The following is a 22948-nucleotide window of genomic DNA, read 5'->3' as shown; positions in this document are numbered from 1 at the left end:
CACAGTTACGGAAAGTGCTGAAGGATATTTCGAATTGGAGATAAGACAAGATTGATAAGATCGTTATGTAAAAAAAACAAAAAAAGTTTTTATTTAACTGAAATACTGTGTCAATGTTGATTGACAATTATGAGCTAGATACAAACATATAAATTGCGTAATAAGAAATTTCACACACTAGTGATGATGCACACTGCGGTGCGATTCTTTTCAGTTCTACGTAGTTACGTTATCGCAACTTCGTTAGAGGCAGAGTAATTGGACCCGTAATGACACATACAATAGGTCTGTTTTTTATTCTTTCATTGGACTATACTCTTATTTCTCACTTTCGTCAGATATCAAACATGTACTTTTAGTTTCAAAAGTATATACTAATCCGATCACAAAAAACAGACCTAATATGTAATCAAGACTAGACTACGTAACATCACACGTTGGACGGATAGAAATATATAAACATAAATAATAAAGATGTACGACGTGCGTTAAATTATTACTGAAGTACTCGTGCTGTTCATATCTTCTCGTAACTGTGTCCGATCCCGTACTCTCGCACACATCAAACTATACTCCAACACGCCGATTCGAATATTCATCTCGGAGATTTCATTCTTCATCCTCGTGATCATTTTCTTTATATTAATAAGCGGCGCTGTAAATATACATTTTAGAATAAAAATTAGATATTTGAATCACGTCGGAATAATATCTATACTTTCTAAATTCTTTGGAGTGGAATCTCATTGAGCCAGTTTAAAAAAAAAGAGTAGTTCAATTTTCAATCTTTAAGAGTGAGATTTACTCTAAACGTGTTGAAATAAATTTATACTTACTTCCATCAGTCATGCTGGAGCCTCTCTCATCCATTTCTCTCTTCACATGTTCCAATTCCTCCACTAATTTATTAAGAACACGCGTTCGTTCGGTCACACCACCACTAACGTCTCTGTACTGTTCCTTAACTTTCGATAATTCTTCCTACATTAATTATTATAATTGACATGTCACTATCTGTATGTGTAATTTAATGATACAATAATATTTAAGTTAAATATAAAAATATAATATTTAAAAATATATAATTGAATAACTCACTTGCAACGAGCGATAGTCTGTTAAAGATGGTTCGAGTTGCTTGTTAAGATAAGTTTCCCTAGTCTTAATCTTGTCTAAAGTGCTCCCGATATCGGTGTAGATTTTGTTCAAGTGGACCTTTGTACCGCTCAGATTGGTCGCGATATTCGTACGCAATTGTTTCATCTGCTCGAGATGCGCTCTCCAATCTCTTGAATCTACGATACATTAAAGTATGTAATAACGCTCGTTTTACTTAACCGAAATAAAATATATTCATTCAAAAATATTTAATACCTGTCTTAACAGTCACTTTCAAACGAGGTAGAACTTTTTCTAATTCTAATTGCCACTCTTCCCTGTTAGTCGTAGATTCTAAAATGCTGTCTAATTTTTGCGTCTCGCTCTGGAATGTAAAAAAATCTAGTTGATGATTTTAATAACAATATATATATTACGTTATTTAAAATTCTCCTCTAAGAATAAAATTTCACCTACAATATTTTGTCCGTAAATTTTTGTAATATCATCTATATGTAAGATATCTTGATCGTCGTCGTCATACTCAGCCATCATTTCCTCCTCTACTTTCTCCAAGATTAATTCTGCATCGTCATCCTCGATATCTGGTTCCGGAGTAGGTTCATCGGGTGGAATATTTATCCTGATGTTAATCGCAGTTTAATAATTTATTTAATTTAATGAAACTTACAATGGAAACTACCAATTGTTGTACCTTTTCCATTTGAACTGTACGACCTTTAAAGCGTTATCAGCCAAATTATCCAAAACATAAACAGCATGTTCTCCACTGCCTTGCTTCAGTTTATTGGGTGGGAATTCCACGGGTATATCGATTTCTCTGAGATAATCTAAGATCAGAGCTATTGTGGAATTAGGATCATCTGATTCTTGTGGTATTTCAAAGTTTTTTCCTGCTTTTCTAATCAGCCATGCAGCCAGACAAGTAAACGTATAAAATTGTTCACCAGGATTTGTTGGAATTACAAAGTGATGCCTGTTTTTTCAATGTTTACGATTATCTTATCAGATATTAAATAGAACATACTGCATCAACATTACGATATCTCACCTATTGATTGGCTTTATTTTTAGTTCTTGTACAAATTCCTCATCGTAATTCAACAACTTCAATTTCTCCAACATATCTTCCATTCGAATGTTTATAACATACGATGCCGACGGAGCACTTCCGTCTTCCACGACGATTTTTTGAGTATCTCGAAACATGTTGCTGGCCTTTTCAATATGTATTGTATTGAATCTATAAAAAGATTAGTAAACCCTTTTAATGAAAATATTGCATGAATAAATTAAACAGCTCAAATAATAATAATAAATAAGTAAAATAAAATTCTTAATTATCAAAATTGTAAACAGAAATTGTGCTTAAAATTAATACATAGTTAATAATTAAATCTCTAAATTCCTTGTGATAGAATCTCACTCTAAAGAATGAAAATTGAAATAGTTTTGAAAGAGCATTAAAAAAGTCTTTAAAAAAATTTCAATTTTTAAGAATAAAATGAAAAAAATTTCATTTTTCAAAGTAAAATTAAAAAAATTTTAGAGAGGATGTACTCACTAGATAGTTGCAACGCAGCCTTGTATCTCTAATATTTACTTCTAAATTCTGATGTACTAAGAACTAGCAACATACTGTATCATTCGTGTGTGGCGACGGAAATCGAGAAATCAATTAATCAAAGAATTGATTAATCAATTGTGTGTTGTAATACAAACATTGTCATAATTCATCGATTAGGACCAACTAAAGGTAAACAGGTTAAGCTGGCCTTTTGTGTTGATAAACATCGATGGCATCACAAATGTGACTTCTAAGACTTTTCTGAAAAATCAATAGCTTTCACAATCAATCGTCGTTTAGCCGTCGACGAGTTTAACGTGTTTGATCACAATATAAAAAAAAATAGCAAAATGCAGTGATCAATTGGAAATTTATTCTGATCGCAACAAATCGGACCAACTTTAACCAAATTTCGTTAGTTTAATTCTCACTGATCGTCTCGTGATTATTTTTAAATGTTCGTCCATCAATTTCTGCAATTTCTTCCATGTTTTCAAAGGTCAAATTATTCGTTGACAACTCGTGTATTTATCGCTGTCATCGCTGATAGCGCCTGCGTTGTGAGTGCTGCGTGTATCGTATTTTTTTTTTATACACCAAAAGTACAAAATCTACCACTAGATGGCCATTGTCTATACGATTAATTTTCGTTGTGTCTGATTTTTAGATAATAATCATAAAATTTTTATTAACGATATGTCAAGACATTTTACGTTTAATGAAATATTTCATGGAGATGCTCGAGATGATGTTTGATCGCAGTAGATTCATTTGGAACATCGGAGATAAAAAGTCATCGACTTCTCGCATGTGCTCCAGAACTGATAAATTCGTATATATAGCGCCTGGAAAAGAGCGACTTACGGAAGCGTGTGCTAGTGATGGCACAACTGAACATTGATCGCTAACGTTAGAGCTATGGCAGATCTGCTCAGTGGGTGTTGTCACGTTGTCGTAAGCTTCAAGTAGCTTGAGTGTCAGACTCCCGATTGCGCATGCATCTTCGTGGCTCGTCTTACGATCACGGATTTGCACGCCTGCACGGTCTGAGTCTTCACGTCACTCCTCGAAGTACCGCGATTTCCAAATTGGGGGGCAATCGAATAGGTCAGACGAGGTAATTTGTCGCTTCCATATGCAGGCACTGCTGATGGCGGTACGCCATTTTTTGTCCTTTAAATTCACCAATCCTTTTGTAATTTGGAATTTTTTCTGCCTTTCCTTCAACTCGGTCTTATTAGGCTTGTTTTTTTTAGCTGAACTTTTGCCACCAGTTCATCTTTCTTTGTCTTTTCTCTTGGAAAAAAAGGAAGAAAAACTGGTGCAAAAGTTCAGCAGTTTAGCTAAAAAAAAACCAGGCCTATTGTCTCATGAAATCTTTGAATTGACTAATTCAAGAAGAAAAGCTACGAGCCAAGTAAGTTCTTTAATGTTAAACAAACGAACATTTCGATCCCAATGGGATCATTATCAATAAAAAGAATACATTTAATTTGAATTGACATTAATAGTAAATAAGTGACACAAGTATTTTTACTTTCGTACAAGAGAAAAAAATGTTGCACATCTTTACAGACTTTGATTTGGGAAATTAGACTGTGACGATTACATTAGTTTCTAGGATTATTTCTTATGAGTTCTGGGAATCGATTTAAAACAATATCGCCAATGAATGATATAATTGAGAATGTTATTGTTATATTTATATGTACGAGAAGTTTTCATTTTTATTTCAAAGTACAAAATGGCTTCGTCAAGCTTCGATCTTTTTCTGCGTCTCGCTATTAATCTCTGAAGAAATTTGCGTGAAGAGGAGATTCCAATTCCAAACTTCATCCGGTTCCTTCACTAAATTCTCATTGTACAATTTGTCTGCAAGGAGAGAAAGGCTGACGCCGTCCAACGATGTATATGCAGCATTTTTTACCAAATCAGTATCCAATTCCTCGTACGCAGTTACTCTATTTGCGTTGACTCTAAAAATTACACATCACAATTTAATTCATCTCACAATATATAAAAAAATTTCTTTTTTACTGAAATAATAATAGTAAGTTATTCATATAATAATGTAATATTATAATTAAAAGAACAAAATAACTTTCGTAAAACAAAGATACTTATAATTTTTTATTTTTAGTACTCTTTCTCTTTCTATTGCAAAAGAAAATTAATTAATTATTATTTTTCATCTAGATTGTAACTATAAATTACTTTGTGTGCATTTTATGCAAGAATTTTAATATAATTTTTATTATAAAAATCTTCAATAATAATAAATAATAAAAATAAAGATTACTTACGTGGGAGCACTTGCAATGTCAGATGAGATGTTATCTTCTTGGATTTCATCCAAATCTGGTATAACTGGAATATCTATAAATACAGAGATCAATAATATGAAGAAGTAATGAGTAAAGAAGTATATCAATTTTTTTATGTCTATTTTTGTGAATATTGAAAAATTACATTAATAAAAGAATTGATTTAAATGAAATAAAATTATTAATTAAATAATTGGACAATATATAAACTCTTAATATGATTTTTCCTAAATTAGCTCACCATCTTCTTGTTCCTCCTTTTCAATCACTCGAAAACGTTCCCTAAGAAATAGGTTTATCAATAGCTAGATACTTGATTCTTCACTTTTATGTATTGTACTCACTGTTCAATGATATTTGACGTCGCCTTTGATCTGTGCAATGAAAAAAAATTGTTGTCTTACTCTAACTGGTTGTCTTAAACATTAACAAATTTTAATTCAGTTATACATTTGTCATTTTTTGTAATATATATCTTCTTCTGGATATATAATGTAAACTCCACTACAGAGAATTATTGTTTGCATTAAGTAAAATTGGTGGGTTCGCTTATTGCAGATTATAAATTAATATAAGTCTAACACGAACTTAAGATATGAATATGTATGCAATATGAATTTTTGAATGTCTTTTATTTCTTTTTTCATTTACGTGCACTTAACTTTTATGAAATAAACTTTTTAATCTTCTCGAAACACTAGAAGTCGATGAAAGTAGATGGAAAAAATAGATAATAAAAATCTGCTGCTGTTACAAATAGTGTCGTTACACATAAATGACAAAAAAAAATCGAAAATTCTTATTGCTCTTGTCGACTTTATAATTAAGTTACAATTTACTTACTTGCCACTTTTCAATTCGTCACCCCAGCCGGTTTTTCTCAACCGAGGTGGAACTATTGGTCTTTGCATAGATACAGACTTTCCGGATGATAAGGAAATAGGACTCTCCAGAGGATCATCATCGGATTTATTATCTTCTAGCAAATTATTCTGACCTGCACGTCTACCTAGACGAGGTAGTAGCTGCAAATTGATCAATGCACATTTAGAATTTCTTAAAACTATATATCATATATATCTTTATATAATTAATTCTCTCATTAATATTCTATAGACTTGTCCAATTTGAACTCCGGAGCCAAAATGCAAAGCCATCGACACAAAAAAATGTGGATGAGATTTCGGGGACTGTCAAGTGTTGATACGCATTTAAGTGATACTTACATAGTTCCTCAACACTACATAGTTCCTAAAATCTTACTCACTTGAATTCTTTTACGTCGATGGCTTTGCATTTTGGTTGCGGAACTCAAATTGGACAGGCCTGCTCTATAGGGACTTGAGAAAATTTTAAGACCTTACCTTTTTCGAAGTGATCTCAAGATCGTTAGCCCAATCCATCTTTATTCTTTACGCAGTATTAAAACATGCGTCGAAGTATCAGGTGAATGCCCCAGTGTTGTAACTTAAGGCACTTAAGTCAGACTTTACGGTACATTTGACAAATGTATGGCCGCTGCTTACATTTGCAAGCGGTAACCATAACGACCGACTTTATTCCTACACATACATACACTAGTAGCCACACAATTAATTTTACATGTGCATAAGATGAGTACACGTATATGTATTCATGTAGAAATTGAAGATTGCTCAACTTATCATGATACTTACAATTTTTTATATGAGAAAATGAAAATTCAGAAGAATTACTCATTTTTCAAATTGTCAATTCGCTTATCTAACAATGTCAGATTATCAAATCGCTTGCTTGAAAGAAAATTTCTTTTAGGTTTTGATTGTTTCCTCTCTCAGTCTTTGCTATTTTATTTTAGGGAAGAGCAACGGTATATTTTACACTGTGAGGAGGATACTGCTAGGAAATCACCTTCTTATTCCCTATGCTTCTTCCCTTCCCTATATCATGTTAAGGCGTGTATACAACTGAACGAATGACCAGTCATGGGAACAGAATGCTAAGCATCGTTCGTTCGTATTCATTCGTGTTTTATCTAATTTATGTTTATCGAATGGGATGATAAGAAAATTCCAAATAATTTAATAATAAATTTGATTTTGCATTTGTTGTTCATTATTCATTAGATTAATAAGTTATTTTTAGTGTAGATTTATTCAAAACTTTCAAATAGAGTCAACATAAGAATGTTAAATTCTCTCTTAAAAATCAATGTCGCAAACTAACGTTTATAAAGGAATGGATAATTTTTAGATACTCTACATACTTATTTTTAATCATCAAAATTATTTTCAAAAATAATGCTGTTAGTATACATCTTTTTTTTCAGTGCAGTAGTTACTGTTATAACATAAAAAGTATATATAAAAATTATGCAAAAATTTATTGTTATATAAACAATTTTAGAAATATTGAAGTAATAGAATCATATCATGAATAAAGTCATTCATGAATAAGAATAGTATATTCGTCAACGTCCATACTACGGGCTAAAGTACCAGTTCTCGTCTGATCACTGAAGTCAAGCGACGTTAGGCACGGTTAGTACTTGGATGGGTGACCGCTTGGGAACACCGTGTGATGTTGACATTTTTTTTTGCATTTTTCTCTTATAGTAAAAAAATGAATAAAAATGATTATTATTATCTTGCAGTAATTATTTAGCCGATAATTCTTAAAACATTTATTACATAAAATGAAAAAAATTTGACAAATACATACAATGTAAATATATTAAAACTGTTTGTAATAATTTATTCTCGGGCGAAATTATCGCCCGAATATTAAGAATATGTCAATGTTCTATTTATAAATATATGATCGTTTTTCTCGTCTGGCCTAACGAACTCAAAAAAAAGTTCCAAAAGTATTCGGAACAGTGTATCTAGCGATCGCCAATCCGTTTATTATAAAATCATATGTCATCGCGCCGATGTGCATTGTGCGTTTATCATGTCGAGAAATATTGCGCATATGCTTAGAATAAACGGCGTTTGTCGGATTCATATGACATATGACACGATCACACTCGTTCATTAAACCGGAGAGGAGAGGAATCCTGTTGTGATCTGCTGAATGTCAACAAAAAAAAAAATAAAATATCGATCGGAAAAGCAGTAATCAAGAATGCTGATATATCAGAAAAAAAAGCAACACAATGCTATTAATTATGTTACTCAAGTTCTTGAAAATAATATTAAAAAAGATATTGCAACAAGTAAGAATTCGATAAAAATATGACTTAAAAATACAACATACATTGCTTTGTCGAATAATTTCAGTAATTGTATGATGTAGAAAACAAGATTTTATTTTTTTTTTACATTGTTTAGTTATTATTCCTTAAATATAAATTATAAATGAATAATACTTGTATGTGGAACACCGTGTGATATTGCACATAATTTTTTTGTATTTCTCTCATTCTAAGAAAAGTAAGCAGCTTGGGATTTCGTTAATATCCCATCGCTGTTTAATCAATTAATAATTGTCTTAATATTTATATCATCGCGCGAAAGAAGAAAATAATTATTATGTGGTCAATACACATGGCGTTCTTTTCAACATGATATATTGATACAAAACTAAAATGTAATATACGAAATAGATTTAATGAAATAAGAGATAATAGAAAATAAATATAAATCTTTCAGACTACTCTCTTTTGGGAACACAATTGAAGTGGAAATTAGGCAAGTTATTGCTCTTTTTTGGTACAATTGCGACGGTATCGTATCTCAATAATCTTTCGCACTTTCCACTTGATGTTGATACTCTTCATCATCCGGATTTATCTCACAGTCATTATTATTATTCGGTATTCTCACTTCGTTATACCTGTAACGTAATAAAAATACGTAAGAAAATTACGTAAGATAAATGACAAGATGCCGTAAGATAAAAATACGTAAGATAACTCTCTAAAGAGTTATATACAAAGTGTATAAGCGAAGGTAATAAATCATATCATATCAAAAACAATAAACATTCTATCATAAATCTCGTTCGTTAACGTTGCCTGCCAAATCAGCTTTGTATATCTTATCATATAACAGTAGAATTTCATTTGGATCTAACGTGAATAAACAGGTAAATTTTGTAATAAAAGAAATTATCATTTTGACTTTCTCTTGACTTGGTGCGTTTCTTGGGCGAGAATAGGTACCTCGTGAAATCACCCTTACAAAGTCGCCAAGGCAACAAGTCGATCTTGTCGTGCAACAGAGGCGAGATTTCCGGACTGACGATGTACGGTGTGCCGGCGCCGGAGCCACGGGTCAGTAGTTTTCTATTCTCATCGTAACAACAATGTTGCACGATAGCGCTTTCACTTTGCTGAGACGCTAAAGTCTGCACGCAATAAGCGGCACCAGGTTTGTAGATCGCGAGCCGGTCCTTGTCGTGGCTCACGTCGCGCCATCGATACTTCTTCTGTTGCTTCTTATCCCAGATCTGGTTGTCGTAGAAGATGGTGTTCGGATACAGGCAGGGGCACGCTGGCAAGTCGGCGACGGATCCTGCGGACACGCACACCCACACAAACACACGTCGGACGTCGTCCACGTACTCTCGCCAAATTTCATTTAGCGAGCTCGATTTATGAAGTTTCGTTTTTTACCCGGAAAGGCATTCTCGATCTTCTCCCTGTTGTCCAGCCACTTCTGACAGCGATCTTCATCGTCGAAGCTGCTCGTGTCATCAATGGCACTCGAGTTCGATACGTCCGAATTCGACACATTTCCAGTATTGTTCTCCAACGCTTCGATTAATCTTGCCAGGACGGACTCCAATCCTCCGTGAAACGGATAATAATTATCAAGAGTTTCGCGAATATGATGTATGTCGTCCACGTCATCGTTTTTGTCCTTGTAATTCCAAACATTAATGCTTTTCAGCTCGTGCTCTTCCTCATAAAGATTGCTCTCGGAAATTTTTACGACAGGAACGCGATCCGTCTTCCGCCGAGATCCTTTACCACCCTTACGAGGACGATGCGTCGTACGGTTTCTGGGCCGCGAAGAATTAGTTCTCTGTCTGTGTTTGTTGTCATCATCTTTTTGCTTCAACGAAATGGGTGTCGTCGAAATATGATTGTATGATTTCGTACGAGTTTCCTTACATTCGACATCTCGCACATTCGTAGAAATTTGTGCCTGAAAAACAGAAAATAGTGAGTTCAAAAACATCGATTATTGCATTGCGATGATTAGGAGACTAATTGTAAATTCTATTATTTCGGATATAAAATCATGATGATGATATCAAATCAAATGACGAATAACCGATTATCTTATAACTTTCTCTTTCTATGTTTTTGATATTTATGATAAGACATTTTTATTAAGACATTTGAGCAAAATTATGCCGATTAACTAAAATATTTTCTGAAAAATTAAAAAATTTTTTTTAAGTCTAAAATCATGAGATTTTTAATCCCTAATTGTAACATATTATAGATGACATCGAGTCTTAGGAACACCTTTAAAAATCTGAAAAAAAAGGCGCTTTCCTTTTAGGAGATACAGATGCTTTCCATTTGGTAACACAAGTGTCGTTCTATCTTTGTTACTCACTGAGTACTTGAATCCCAACAAAGAATGATGTTTGCGACTTGTGTCATCAACTAGAAACCATCTCGTTTCTCTTGGAAAGCACAAATGTCGTTTCATCCCTCTTGGTATTCAATGGATAATAAAAAACGATATATGTCGACTATTGCTACATTTATATGGCATCTTTAAATTGAAACTGGCTAATCACAGTCATTCTATTTTTCAGAGGAATAGCCAGTTTGATTGGCCAGTTTCATTACGAATTTTATTAAACGATTAAGGAAAAATGTCGTGTAAAATGTAGTCATATTTAAAAGGAAGGCAGTTGTAAAAGGAAAGATAACGACGAATGCGTGTCAGAGACACGCAACGAGACACGCAGAATATCTGTTTATCTCGAGCTGCATAAGTAAATGCGATCACAGGAGAACGTATTATGCTTCGCGCGTATCAAGAAGCGATTGATCAAAACGGAGAGATCGATGACCGGCGTGACTACGCGCGATATACGTAAAAGGCTGACACGGTCGCAGCGACATCAAAGGACGCCGGCATTTGACGCGTGGATAAGAAGAACGCGGAGGCGGAGAAGAAGAGGGACGACAATCACCGGGAGCGAAGGGGCAGAGCGTTTACTTCTGAGAAACGGCACGCCGCAAGATCGTTTCCCGTCAATGGCGTAGCCGCCTGTTGGTAGCGAGACAGATTTTCGACATGCACCGAGCGAAAATGACGAGAGCAAAGACAAATGGAGTGGTCAAGTAATATAAGAATCAAGCGCGAGTGAGTTCCTTGCCATGAATACTTTCGGGTAGTAAACATTCGAATTTTAATGGGAATTTTCAAAGCGTTGAATTATAGAAAAAAAGTGCAAATGTCGCGTTTGAAACTAATAATTTCTTACGTGAGTCCTTTGAGAAAATCTGGATAATCTTCAATATCTCGAAAGTTTTACAAATTCAGAAAATCCCTCTTTTTGAAGTGCTCAAGTAAATCATTTAAAATTGTCGAAAGTAAAATTATTATCTCTGCAAATTGAAATGATATGTAAAATATTACGAAAGTAAAAATTTTTGAACTATTCAAGATTTTCGATATATTCGAGATTTTTTTTTTTTTTTAGATATTTCGGGTTTTTCAAAACTTCTTTGTTTGAAATAATAAGATTTTCGTGTATTCGAAGCGCTTCCATCATACTGTTTTTCTCGAACTCATGTTAGCTTCAGATATTGATTTCTGGAAGTTTTTAAATATGTCTTGTTTTTAAAACATAGTTGACCGAGTAAAACTTTATTACAATAAATATAAATAGAGTAAATGAAACAGGAATAAAAATAGAGAAATGAAGAAAGAGGATCTTGATTAACTACTAATAAATTGTAGAATTATTATTATAAAATAATTCGCGAAATTATATAGATATATAATTATATATCTATATTAAAGTAGAGAAGAAATAACAATATTAATATATAATATTAATAATTGATAACAGTATAATAGGGAAAATAATAAAAATTTTTTGAGATTCTTTTTCTACAAAATCTCGAATGGAATATTTATACGTATTAAAAGGAAAAATACCGATTATCAAGGAGAAGAAAATTTGAATTTATAATAATATGACTGGTCATGTTTTAAGGGTATTACGTATACAATAAATGACTTACTAAGAGAGGATTTCGAATAAATTAGATAAAACAATGCGCTATCAGCACTACTCATTTTCTTTTCTATTCGCAAATTAAATTTGCGATTCTATTTTCGGTGCATTAAGCAAGAGCGACTTCACCATCGCTGAAAATAATAATTATATAAGTAAAAGACGAAATCAGACGAGAGCTTCACAGAGGATGACTCTCCGATCGTAAATGAGAAGTTCGAGGAAATGAATTATCTTGTCGTTTAATTCATACTTACTTCGTCGCAATCCTTGTCGTCGTACGAAGCGACGAAGATCGTGTGAAAAACTACCGCGACGCAAATCACAAACAGCGCTTTCATTTTGTCGCTCCGGGCTCCGATCTCGACGATACGTATAAGCGGCGTTCCACTTCTCAGCTATACTCGACCTTTCGAACATAACTAACGTGCCTTCACAATCGATACCCAAATACTCGGCAAATCACTCGAGGCATCTGCTCGTCTGTTTACCCTCGGGACGTAACGTCCCGATTTTTCCCGTCGTCGTTCCGACTGACGAACTTGGGGAAAATCGGTGTTCGGTTTTGTTTGTTTACCAGCCGCATTCCAAGCGCGCAGGTAACAAATACCACCGACGCGGTGGATACGCGCGGTAGAAGCTGCGGGGAAGCGAGCCGACCGATGACGCGTGATGTAAGACGGACGATAGGCAAAAGAACGAAGAGCTGAGGGTTCGGAAAGATCCCGAACGGGGGGAAAGGTAGGCGCACGCCGTTCAAAGGCCTACCACTAGGCGCATAGTTGTGAACCGGTGAAGTCTGTCCCACTGTGTGTTGTGTGTAACAGCCGGCGATGGACGGAGGGAAAGATGGATGGAAAAAAAAAAAGAAGAGAAGAGGAAGAGAGAGAACGAGATAGCCTAGCCTGACAGCCCTGATGGCCTGATGGTGACCCACGGGACATCACCGTGTCGTCGTTGTATTGGGCGCTATGACGTACGGTCGTCTGCATTAACCCTCAATTATGGACGTGGAGCCCCGGCGACTCCTAGCTGCCACTTATTTCGCAATTTTCTTCATTTATGTTTCCTTTTTTCTAGAGAAACAGATAAAGCTTGATTCCGTGCACATTTAATGGTGAAACGTACGAGCATGAGAGCAATTACTTTATTTTCCCTTCTTCTATAATTTTTCGGGCTTGTTGTTAGATTGGTTGATTGATAATTTATTAAGATTGCGCGAATGAGAATTTGTTTTTTTCTTAGTCTTCCTTGTTTCTTCATTTGATTTTACTTCTCATCAGCTCTGCCAACCTCAAAGTTTTCTTATTTCCTTTCGAATAATAATCGATCATTTCTTCTCGTAGGATCCTGTTAATTAAGTAAAGATTCCGTAACATCTAATCATTCTGATCTCGTAAGCTTTGATTACCGGCAACTCATGATAGTTTGTTCGTTGTCGCATCAAATCTGCATGTGATCTTCGAAAAGTAAACATTAAAATATACCCCTCGAGCGTGATGGAGAAAGGAGGAATATAAGTACTTTTTCGCCTTCATTTCTGTCAAGGCAGATTAACCTTAATTTCGGTTTAACTTATTTTTTTCTATTTCTAAGAATTATGCCTGTTTCTGCCAACGTAGATTTTGCGGTCCAACTTGCTCTTTCTTTCTCTAATTCTTGAAGTAGAAAGAAATAAAGAGTTAATTGAATTAAACTATATTTTTAGAAACGTTAGAAAAAAAATATAAAATACATTAAACCCGGATCAAAGTTAATTTGATCAACATTGATAGAAATGGATGTAACGTTTAGCGCTGATCCTTTTATGACGGATGGAAAGTTTCATATTTTTCTCCGAGTACATAAAGTATGATAATGAGCTTTCCTACACGTCGAAATCCTTGGGGAGCAATCGCTCCCCAAAACTGTTGGATAATGATGTGCGTGCGTGTGCGTGCGTGTGCGTGCGTGTGCGTTTCGCGTGCGCCATGCACGCCCGCGTATTACGAGGATCTAAATACAACGGGTGGAATGCAGCGGAACGCGTTCCAGCTATTTTTAGCCGGGTCGATTCGAAAATACACCCACTGCGGATTAAATATAGCCGGGGATATGCGTGTGCATGCGTGTCCACGGAATGCACGCGGCGGCACGCGAGCGATCGCGAGCGATCTCGAGTGACGCGCGAAACATGCAAATTCGCGCATTGTCCTCAAACCTGCTCCTCCTAGTGATATGTACTTAAGAATAATTACTCTGAATAATAAATACTTAAGACAATCTCAAATATAAAAATCGACTACTGAATACCGGCCTTCGATTCTTATTGATTTGAGATTGTCTTAAGTAGGGGAGACCGGAGTTTCAGTTGACTATAGTAGAATAATCGAGGCTACATTAAAAAAAAAACACGCGAGATACGCGTAAACGTGTCTGAGCACGCAGCAGCGATTGCCGCTCAGTCTGCTGTAACATCTTGTTGCGAACACATCTATCTAACGAACATATTCCATCTCTGATGGAAGTTATGCCACAATTTTAAAAAAATCGTACACCTAAGTAAATATTTTTATTCTTAAAGTTTTTGTTTTACAATCGTATATAGATTGTCTGAGATATGTGATTTCTGCTTAGATAGTAAGTGCAGTTCTTACTTAAAGTCCGACAGATTTTTTTTTTGTTTATGTGTCTTTGTTATCGTATATTGTTAATGTTTTTAAAAAATGAACGAATGGGAATAGTAGACTAACCACAGCAACTGTATGATTCATGACTCTTATAGTACTTACTCGAAATTTTAGTTCTTTAAAGAGATTTTCCTCCGTGGTAAATGTTATAAGTTTAATTCCCTCGTGTCTCGAAAGAGACTAGATTCATTCAATGTGTTTTTGCACGAAACGAATTTTGCAAAAAGAAACATTGTTTTGCCCTGCGAAGCGAACGTTTGTGTTTTAAAATATATTTTTATAAAAGTTTTATTAATATGTAGCCAAAGTTGTAGCTTAAAATGGATTAATCTTTATTTTAATAATCTTAGTCAAATTACCCCGATCCCTAGTTGAATCAGATGGAATGCATTAGAAAAATGCATTTTTTTTTATATTAGTTATCAGTTTCTCTTTATTATTAAAATATTATTAGTCAAATGTATATAGTAACTGGTAGAATTAATTTTTTCTATAAGTCTCTTAATTTCGTCTGTAAAAATTCGAAACTGAAAAATAAGTCTACAGCCCCGGCCTCACTTACAGACTTAAGATGTCATAAGCCAATCATAGGGCTATATTAGCATCTTAAGACATTACTTAAGACGATCTTAAAATAAAAACGAATTATGAATACCGCTTTAAGAGACGAACGGCGAACACTGAATCGGTGTCAAAGGAGGATAGAATATAGAACAATAGAAGTCTGTACACGAAAAGGATGATTTTGTGGAAGTTTAGCTAGATGTGGAAATAATTTTGTTCGATCATCAAAATAATTATATAGAAATCTCAAGCATCCTGAACAATGGAATAAGTTTTAACATTCTGTATAGCAGTTTTACATAATTATTTTGATGATCTTAATAGAATTATTTTCTTAACAAAATTATCTTTACAGACCTGTATCTAGCTTTTTTAATACGCCAACAAACCATCCTTTCCATATATTGAGATATAAAATCCGTAGATGTTAGAAAATGCCAAGACAGCTTGTCCATTATTTATCACAACTTTTTATATCAACGAAAAATTAAAAATTTTAAATGATTAATATATATAATCACAATAAATAGACTCAATAAATTATAATTAAAATTTTCATAAAAGAAATGCTACAAGTCAATGCTAGTTAGTAGATGCTTACAAATAATTAATACTTAAGAATAAACTATTCTTATTCCTAGATCGATTATACTTGTTGAAATAATTGTAAATTTAGACATATCGTAAAATGTTATGTTTTTAAAGAAATTGTAATACTTTTTTTTTTTTTTTTTTTTAAATAGAAAAATGTACATTTTTTTCATTGTGAATTACGCTTCTACGTATTTTTACGGAAATAAGAGGGAAGGGATTGGAGTGAATGAATATAAAATTAAGACTAAATAATGAGACCCCTCGTGGCCCTCGTTATGCTGGCACGTGTGCTAAAAAAAACGAAGAAGGTCACGGTATACTCGAGGAGGGGAGGGAGAGGGGGGGGAGGAAGAACGAAAACAAGCCGGGGTACCAAGTGACGTTTCGTCGAGCGAATATGCCGCGTGATCGCCTGTAATTTCGTTCAATCTTGCGAAATTGCGCGATTTCACCGCGGGACAATTATTCAATCGAGATTTTGATCGCGTCTTATTTTACTCAATCTCGTAGGGTCGCAGACGAGACCGATTACGGCGTAATAAAAATCCCGCGCGATTTATCGTTGCTGGAAGAAACTGCGCGTATCCGCGAAAATATTGGCAAAAACGATCACGATTTTCCTATTCCTCAATTTTTTACTTAATCCTCTATAACGTCACGTAACGTGAAAATTATATATTTATATACCTACATTTTTTTTAAGTGTTTACGAAAAACATTTTTATAATTATTGTAAGATGCTTTGATATATAATTGGTTTATACATTTGGATTCAATGAGAAATTAAGAGCAAGAACTAATTACAAAGAATTTTATAAGAGTGTCAAAGTACAGAAAATTGCTTAATTTTTCTGTTGAACGCAGCCAATGTTTCTCATTTATTGATTTATATAACAAGCAGAAAAATAAAAAAATGAATTAAAATATATTTTTTATCAAGTAGGAAGTATAATATAAACAAGCTTGTTGCGTGAAATCATAACGAAAATACGATCGCTCGACCAGTAGTGATCATTCGCATTCCGCGGCTGCAATCATTTCTGCAATCCGAGAGGCGCCGTTGACGATCGCCGTTGTTGTCAGCCGGTTTGCCTCTGTAAATTATCATCCCAGCAATTTTGCTGCCAACGAAAACAAGCTGAGTAGCTCTCAGTCGAGGAGGACGCATCGCGACGAGACAATAAAAAGACAATGCGTCGTTCATATCCCGCAAGATTAAAACCTAATTTACAGTGTTCCTTACTTTCTATTTCTTATTACTTTTAACTACTTTTTACCTCTTGCTTTTTTGCCTTTTATCCTGTTTCTTCGTTTTCTGCCCAGAATAAAAATTGACGACTTTCGGAAGAGACAAACACGTGACAATATGATATATGATTGTTGAGATAAAACGGCCGCGAAAACGGAAAAAGGTAAAAGGTAATAGCGAATTTTATTGGACTAATAGTATCGATGCATATTAAAACCGTTGTACACAGATATAAAAATATGTAAAACCGATATAAAAAAATATAAATGTTGACATAAAAATGTTTAATATAAATATAGAAATAAATAGAAATAAATCAAATCTTCAACACACTTTATTGTACAGTTAGATAAAATATGTGAGAAACAGGATGTAAAGAGCACATTGTAGATTAAGCTTAAATCTCGCGAGAGATGATTGTTGAACTTCTCCTTTTGGAAGATTCTCTTCATCTGTAAAAGAGAGATCGGCAGGGTTTACGGTGGCCAATAATTCGAGTCACAATGTCGCTTGAGTATCATTTTATTTGTTGTTTTTTTTTTATTTTCGCTATAAATAAATTCGGTGAGATGTATCGGTGTTTATATATGTACACGCATAGCTGAGCAACACCCGCCTAATTCTACGTTTACAATTATAGCAATAATTTAACGGCGCTACAGTATATATATTCTAATAGTACACTAATCAGATATACTTCATTAATCATTTATGTTATTGATTATATACGGCATTTTTACTACGCGCACTTGGGAATGTCTTATGTACAAAAGTAGCTGCGAATGGCGTGTCGATTACTCATTACGAACCTCCGGGAATGACAGCGTCAAGAGAATTCTCCGTTAATTCATTAAAAGCCATAATTATATGAGATTTGAGTTAGTAAAAAAGTTAATAAAAAAGGTCAGAACACGTTATAAAAATGTACGGAATGAATTCCGATCTAAATTATTCTTTTCTTAGAAAACTCCAATATAAATCTACTCTAAATTTTTTGGTCTTAAGAATGAAAATTCTGCCACTCTTTTTTCAGAATGGTAGAAGTTTCAATTTTTAAGAGTGAGATTTTATTCTTTAGAGTGAGATTCCACTTTAAAGAATTTAGAGATTAGGGAATAATAACTTCAATCGGAATCCATTCCAATTCCACAAATAATGATCATAAATAAATATTCAAGCCGCTGTTGTACTGAACACTTTAACAACAAAATAGTCGAATAGGAGAATCAAACGCCATCGATCAATAGTTTGGCTATTTACAATGAGAACGAATTATTTCGTAATTCTTAGCTGCAAGAAAAAATGAGGTAACGATCAACTTATTTATTCTATGAAAACATCATCTCAAAATTTAATCTCCATATTGCAATATAAATCTCCATTCCTAATCTCCTTCAATAACTTCGCGGTAGTTTCCTTTAGCGCAACAGAAAAGAATTAATTCATCACGAATCAGATCTAAAAGCCTAGACCTATTTTCTCTATTTACCTCTCTACATATTTCTTCCTTCCTTTACGTATCACTGTTTTCTGCAGCGTTTATTTTAATCATGGCCGACACCTCGGAAGCGATCAGGTTTTCCTCCCTCTCTTTTTCTCCTCTTAACGACATCCGCAATGGTCCGCGATCATGTCCTCGTACATCTTGAGCACAACGTTCTCGTTGTCGTCGTAGAAGAGAATGCTGGTGCTGAGCAACTTGGTCGGCACGCAGCAGGGCCTTTCGACGTCCTTAGCCATCTTGTGTACGATCGCCTGTATCGTCGCATGATTGGTCGGCCGTTGGTTTTGGCTGAGAGGTGGCTCGCACACGCCCTTGCATTGATACGCGGAATAGCCAGCCGGCGCGATTATCGAAGATGACAACCCGATGTCGTGGAAGTCCACGTAGAGCTCGTGCCTTGTGCACTCGGTCGCATTCCCTGATCGCTCCGATGCTGAGCTCTGGCTGCTCGCCGATCGCGCCGATCGATGACGTCGTCCTGTGACCGACGTCGATCTGTTCCTCATCACCTGTCCCAGCTTCTCGCGAAACATCGCTCTCTCGTAGATGTCCATCGATGTGAGGATTCGTGTGGTTCGTGAGCAATTTTTCGACACGATGCCACAGGAAGTGCGTTTCCGAGAGAATATCGAGTCGCGACGGCGCCTCGTCACTTCTAAAGGATTACCATAAGGAGAGACTTCGCCTTGTTTCTTCTTTTCCTCCTCCTCCTCTTCCTCCTCCTCTTCTTTACGTCTTTTCTTTAGCCGCTGGAAAAATTCCGGCTCGTGTCTGTTTACCAGCAGAACCTCTTCGAGCTGACCGTTGCCTTCCTGTTGCCTCTTGTGCCTCCTGTAGTGTTTGACACCGTCATAGTCGTTCTCCAGATCGATCTTCTCGTTCTCCGCGTTCTTCTCGTATACTGGACCTTTTTTATGGTTCTCCTCGTTGTCGTCTTGTTTTCCGTACGCGTAATATCGCGGCGCGGTTACCGATCTTTCATTGGACCGATCACTACTATCATCGTCGAAGAGCACCAATATCGGCTGCTTGCTATGGTGGTAATCATTTCGACGGGAAAACTCCACCGATACCTCGTTCTGGAATAAATCCTGAGTTGTCACCAGGAGGCCCAAATTCGGCTCACCACTCATCCAGTCGAGGACGGCTTGCTTCACGTTGAATATCTATATACAAACACTGTTGTTGAAATATCCAATTCAACGCGATATTTTAAATATTTATTTAGTCAAATAGTTGACATTATTTTTTTAACGAGAATTACTGAAATTGTCAAATTTTATTGAATGAAAATGTCAAATTGCATTCATGTTTAATCCTTCGAGATACGAATAATTTGATAAATTATCCGGCAAACTTTTAATTTAAAAACTTTTAAAAAACTCATGTTTAATATTTGATTAAAAATTATTATTGATATCGATGAAATTATCATTGCGGAAGGAAATAAATGTCAATATTGAATCATTATAATGCTCTCACCTGCCAACCGAAAGCGTGCGCACCGACATAACAAACATTCAGTAATCTGTGAAGACCTGGCATATCAAGGCTGCGATCGTCCAGGACTTGATACACTTTTATCTACGTATATCAAAATTTACATTAGAAAATTTATATTAGGAAGTACGATAGATATTTCAAAATATTACAAAAAAATTATGTCAATAAGAAGTAATATTTTTTAAATTTTACACTTAAATTAGTTGTCGAAAGAACAAAATATTATAATTTTTTCTAAATATTTATAACTAATTGGTAGATTGCAATGAAACTTTGCATAAGAAACACTTATATAAAAACATTTAGATTTTGATCACTTTTAATTTTAATTTATACAATAAAAATAGTAACAAATAAAGCAAATAAATTATAAAAATGTGTTGTTTAATAAAAACAGAATATCATTAACACAACTTTTACATGTATAATATACTTTTTTTTTGTTTAAAGTAAAATATTAATATAACATACTATATATGTCGAATCTCCTTACACATCAATACATCAAGTTCACACGTTTGATTCACATGCATGTAAAGATTGACACGCTGATCGACGACACTGATCGTGCCAGGCACTTACACGATAATAAGGCGACATAGGCGTTAATGGATGTACATTCCTCAATGGTATTTTCTTCCAATAGAGATGAAGCTCAGCCTCCAGCACCGATTCGTTCATCTCGAGTCCCGAGACGTTAAAGAAATAGAAGTTCGACAAGAAAGGGTCTACGTGCAAAACAACGAGAAAAACGTTTAAATCGCGACTCTCGCTCTCGACAGTGAATTGTGTGACTTCCGCGAGTGTTTAATGATTATATACTGAAAGAATTACCTCTTTCAACGAAGCTACGCACGATTCTGGCGTTGTACGGATTCCGGCCTCGCGTAACTCCGCTGGAATCGGCGATAGTGTTGTAGAGTTCCATCATGAATTGCGGCGGTACCTTCCGATGGGCCAAATTCTCGTTCTGACTCCGAATACCAAGGATCTGCAATGCGTTCATCATTTTACCGTTAGTGCGAAACTTAGAGATTTCATTGTCTGAAGACGACAAATCGTCAATTTGGGCCGGATGATCGTTGCTTGATTCTCTCATTTACCGTAATTCTTTAAATTCTTTGGAGTGGAATCTCACTCTAAAAAGCGAAAATTGGACCAGTCTTGAAAAAGATTCCATTTTCAGTCTTTTATGGCCGATTTCTTCATCTCTAGGTAACTTTGTTCATGAGATATCTTATGAATAAAATTGTCGGTAACTTAAGGAGTAAATTGACCATAAGAGACTTTACTCTTCAGAATAAAATTCTCTCTAAACATTTTAGAGAGTATCCGATAAATGTCACGATTATGGAGGACATTTATCGCGACGAGGGTTGTCATTATCACCTCTTGTATTTTCTGCAAAACCTCCTCTCGTTGAGGCGCGAGGTCATTCTCGTCTGTTGGTTGAACGAAGGGCCACAATTCTCTGAGTTCTTGCTCGAGACCATCCCTGTCTTCGGTCTGAAGATCCGACTTCGCGTTAACGTCGCACAGAGACGTCAATGAGAGTAGCAGCACTAGGAAACAGCACAGCGCTCTTCTCGTCATCACCGTCGTGGATCCACGTATGTTGATAAAAAAGAAGAGAGGTTCACTCGCGATTCTACCGAGATCCGTTTCCTTGTGCGTGTCGATCCGCTTTCGATCCACTTTCAATCCCGAGGAATCGCACGCGAAAATCGGTCGGCACTGTTAACGTCGTCGTGCATCAGCTTATTCTTTCAAAACGAGAAGGATAATTCAAAGGAGCACTTTCTCTCGAGTCTTTATTTGTCTTTATTAACGTGGAAAAAAAAATGATAGAGAAATATCTTCCACGAGGAGGAGATTTTGCTGAACCGAACGGGATGCTAAGTGGCATATGGGATGTCTTGGCCGCGAGGAGTCACCTTTATGCTACTCCCGGAGTTGCCTCCCCCGCAACTTGTTTGCCCCCCGCAGCGTTAACTCTCTTCCCGCTTCTTTCTCGCTGTCGTTGTCGTCGTTTTCGTTGAACGGGAATCCCCTCGATTCGATTTTCGTGCATTACCAATGTTTGCAATGTTCGTCAATATTTGTTTGCTACGTAAATTATATTAAAAAGCGTTCTACTGGGGAAAATTGAATATTATTATTTTAGGTAGGAAAGGTCCTTCTAAACTCGCATCTTTTGAAAACCTTATCGAAAAGCAAAAAATGTACGATTATATAGCGAAAAATATTCTCATTAAAAAAATTATGCGGAATTTTCAATTTTGATAGAATACATTTTTTTTATATTTTTAAATTTATAATATCAAAACTAATTTACTGTTAATCATTTTTATGAGTCGCCAATGTCCAATTGTCCAATGTGTTATTAATTAAAACAATTGAGTTTCATTGAAATTTAATATACTTTCTTGAATGAAATTGTTTTAATTAATAATACACACACACTCACACATACATTTTATTATGGACGTTGTTTACCTTGAAATCAACTACACAGATGAATTGATTTACATTTTGACACACACACTGAAAAAAATTTATTAAATCTTAACACATATTTCTTTAAATAGTACTAAGTAATCAACGTTAACTTCAGTAAATAAATATTTACTTAGAAATAATCAAACAAATATTTATTAAAAT

At 35.0% G+C, this 22948-nt stretch overlaps 4 protein-coding genes and 1 pseudogene across 5 annotated transcripts; 1 reads left to right on the top strand and 4 right to left on the bottom strand.

Moving 5' to 3' along the window:
* Window positions 1-63: 63 nt before the first annotated feature.
* On the bottom strand, window positions 64-3268 carry IFT57 (intraflagellar transport 57). Of its 2 annotated transcripts, none has more exons than XM_011051147.2 (9): window positions 3087-3268; window positions 2684-2947; window positions 2171-2362; window positions 1814-2095; window positions 1576-1741; window positions 1375-1483; window positions 1099-1295; window positions 837-981; window positions 64-655 (listed from the first exon to the last, which is right to left on the bottom strand). In XM_011051147.2, the coding sequence occupies exons 3-9, from the start codon at window positions 2326-2328 to the stop codon at window positions 489-491; spliced, it is 1224 nt and encodes a 407-aa protein (XP_011049449.1). In that variant the 5' UTR covers window positions 2329-2362; window positions 2684-2947; window positions 3087-3268; the 3' UTR covers window positions 64-488. The 2 variants fall into 2 exon arrangements, with proteins under 2 accessions (XP_011049449.1, XP_011049450.1); XM_011051148.2 differs by having other exon boundaries at window positions 3118-3268.
* A 1096-nt stretch (window positions 3269-4364) lies between these two features.
* On the bottom strand, window positions 4365-6516 carry IFT43 (intraflagellar transport 43). Its single transcript, XM_011051145.2, has 6 exons — window positions 6375-6516; window positions 5854-6035; window positions 5355-5384; window positions 5252-5292; window positions 4990-5062; window positions 4365-4662 (listed from the first exon to the last, which is right to left on the bottom strand). Exons 1-6 carry the CDS (start codon window positions 6411-6413, stop codon window positions 4440-4442), a joined length of 588 nt encoding a protein of 195 aa, XP_011049447.1. The 5' UTR covers window positions 6414-6516; the 3' UTR covers window positions 4365-4439.
* Window positions 6517-6685: 169 nt separating this feature from the next.
* LOC105143108 (uncharacterized) lies at window positions 6686-14443 on the bottom strand. Its single transcript, XM_011051144.2, has 4 exons — window positions 12462-14443; window positions 9608-10142; window positions 9155-9506; window positions 6686-8826 (listed from the first exon to the last, which is right to left on the bottom strand). Exons 1-4 carry the CDS (start codon window positions 12543-12545, stop codon window positions 8727-8729), a joined length of 1071 nt encoding a protein of 356 aa, XP_011049446.1. The 5' UTR covers window positions 12546-14443; the 3' UTR covers window positions 6686-8726.
* On the top strand, window positions 7459-7578 carry LOC147907616 (5S ribosomal RNA; annotated as a pseudogene).
* Window positions 14444-17784: 3341 nt separating the features above from the next.
* Window positions 17785-22233, bottom strand: LOC105143107 (uncharacterized). Its single transcript, XM_011051143.2, has 5 exons — window positions 21677-22233; window positions 21122-21278; window positions 20870-21015; window positions 20267-20368; window positions 17785-19950 (listed from the first exon to the last, which is right to left on the bottom strand). Exons 1-5 carry the CDS (start codon window positions 21878-21880, stop codon window positions 18883-18885), a joined length of 1677 nt encoding a protein of 558 aa, XP_011049445.1. The 5' UTR covers window positions 21881-22233; the 3' UTR covers window positions 17785-18882.
* Window positions 22234-22948: the final 715 nt, after the last annotated feature.

This window comes from Acromyrmex echinatior, chromosome 13 (assembly GCF_024713525.1).
Source record: "Acromyrmex echinatior isolate Ae372 chromosome 13, ASM2471352v2, whole genome shotgun sequence".
Taxonomy (NCBI): Eukaryota; Metazoa; Arthropoda; class Insecta; order Hymenoptera; family Formicidae; genus Acromyrmex; species Acromyrmex echinatior.
This window is presented reverse-complemented; position numbering and strand designations above follow the sequence as displayed.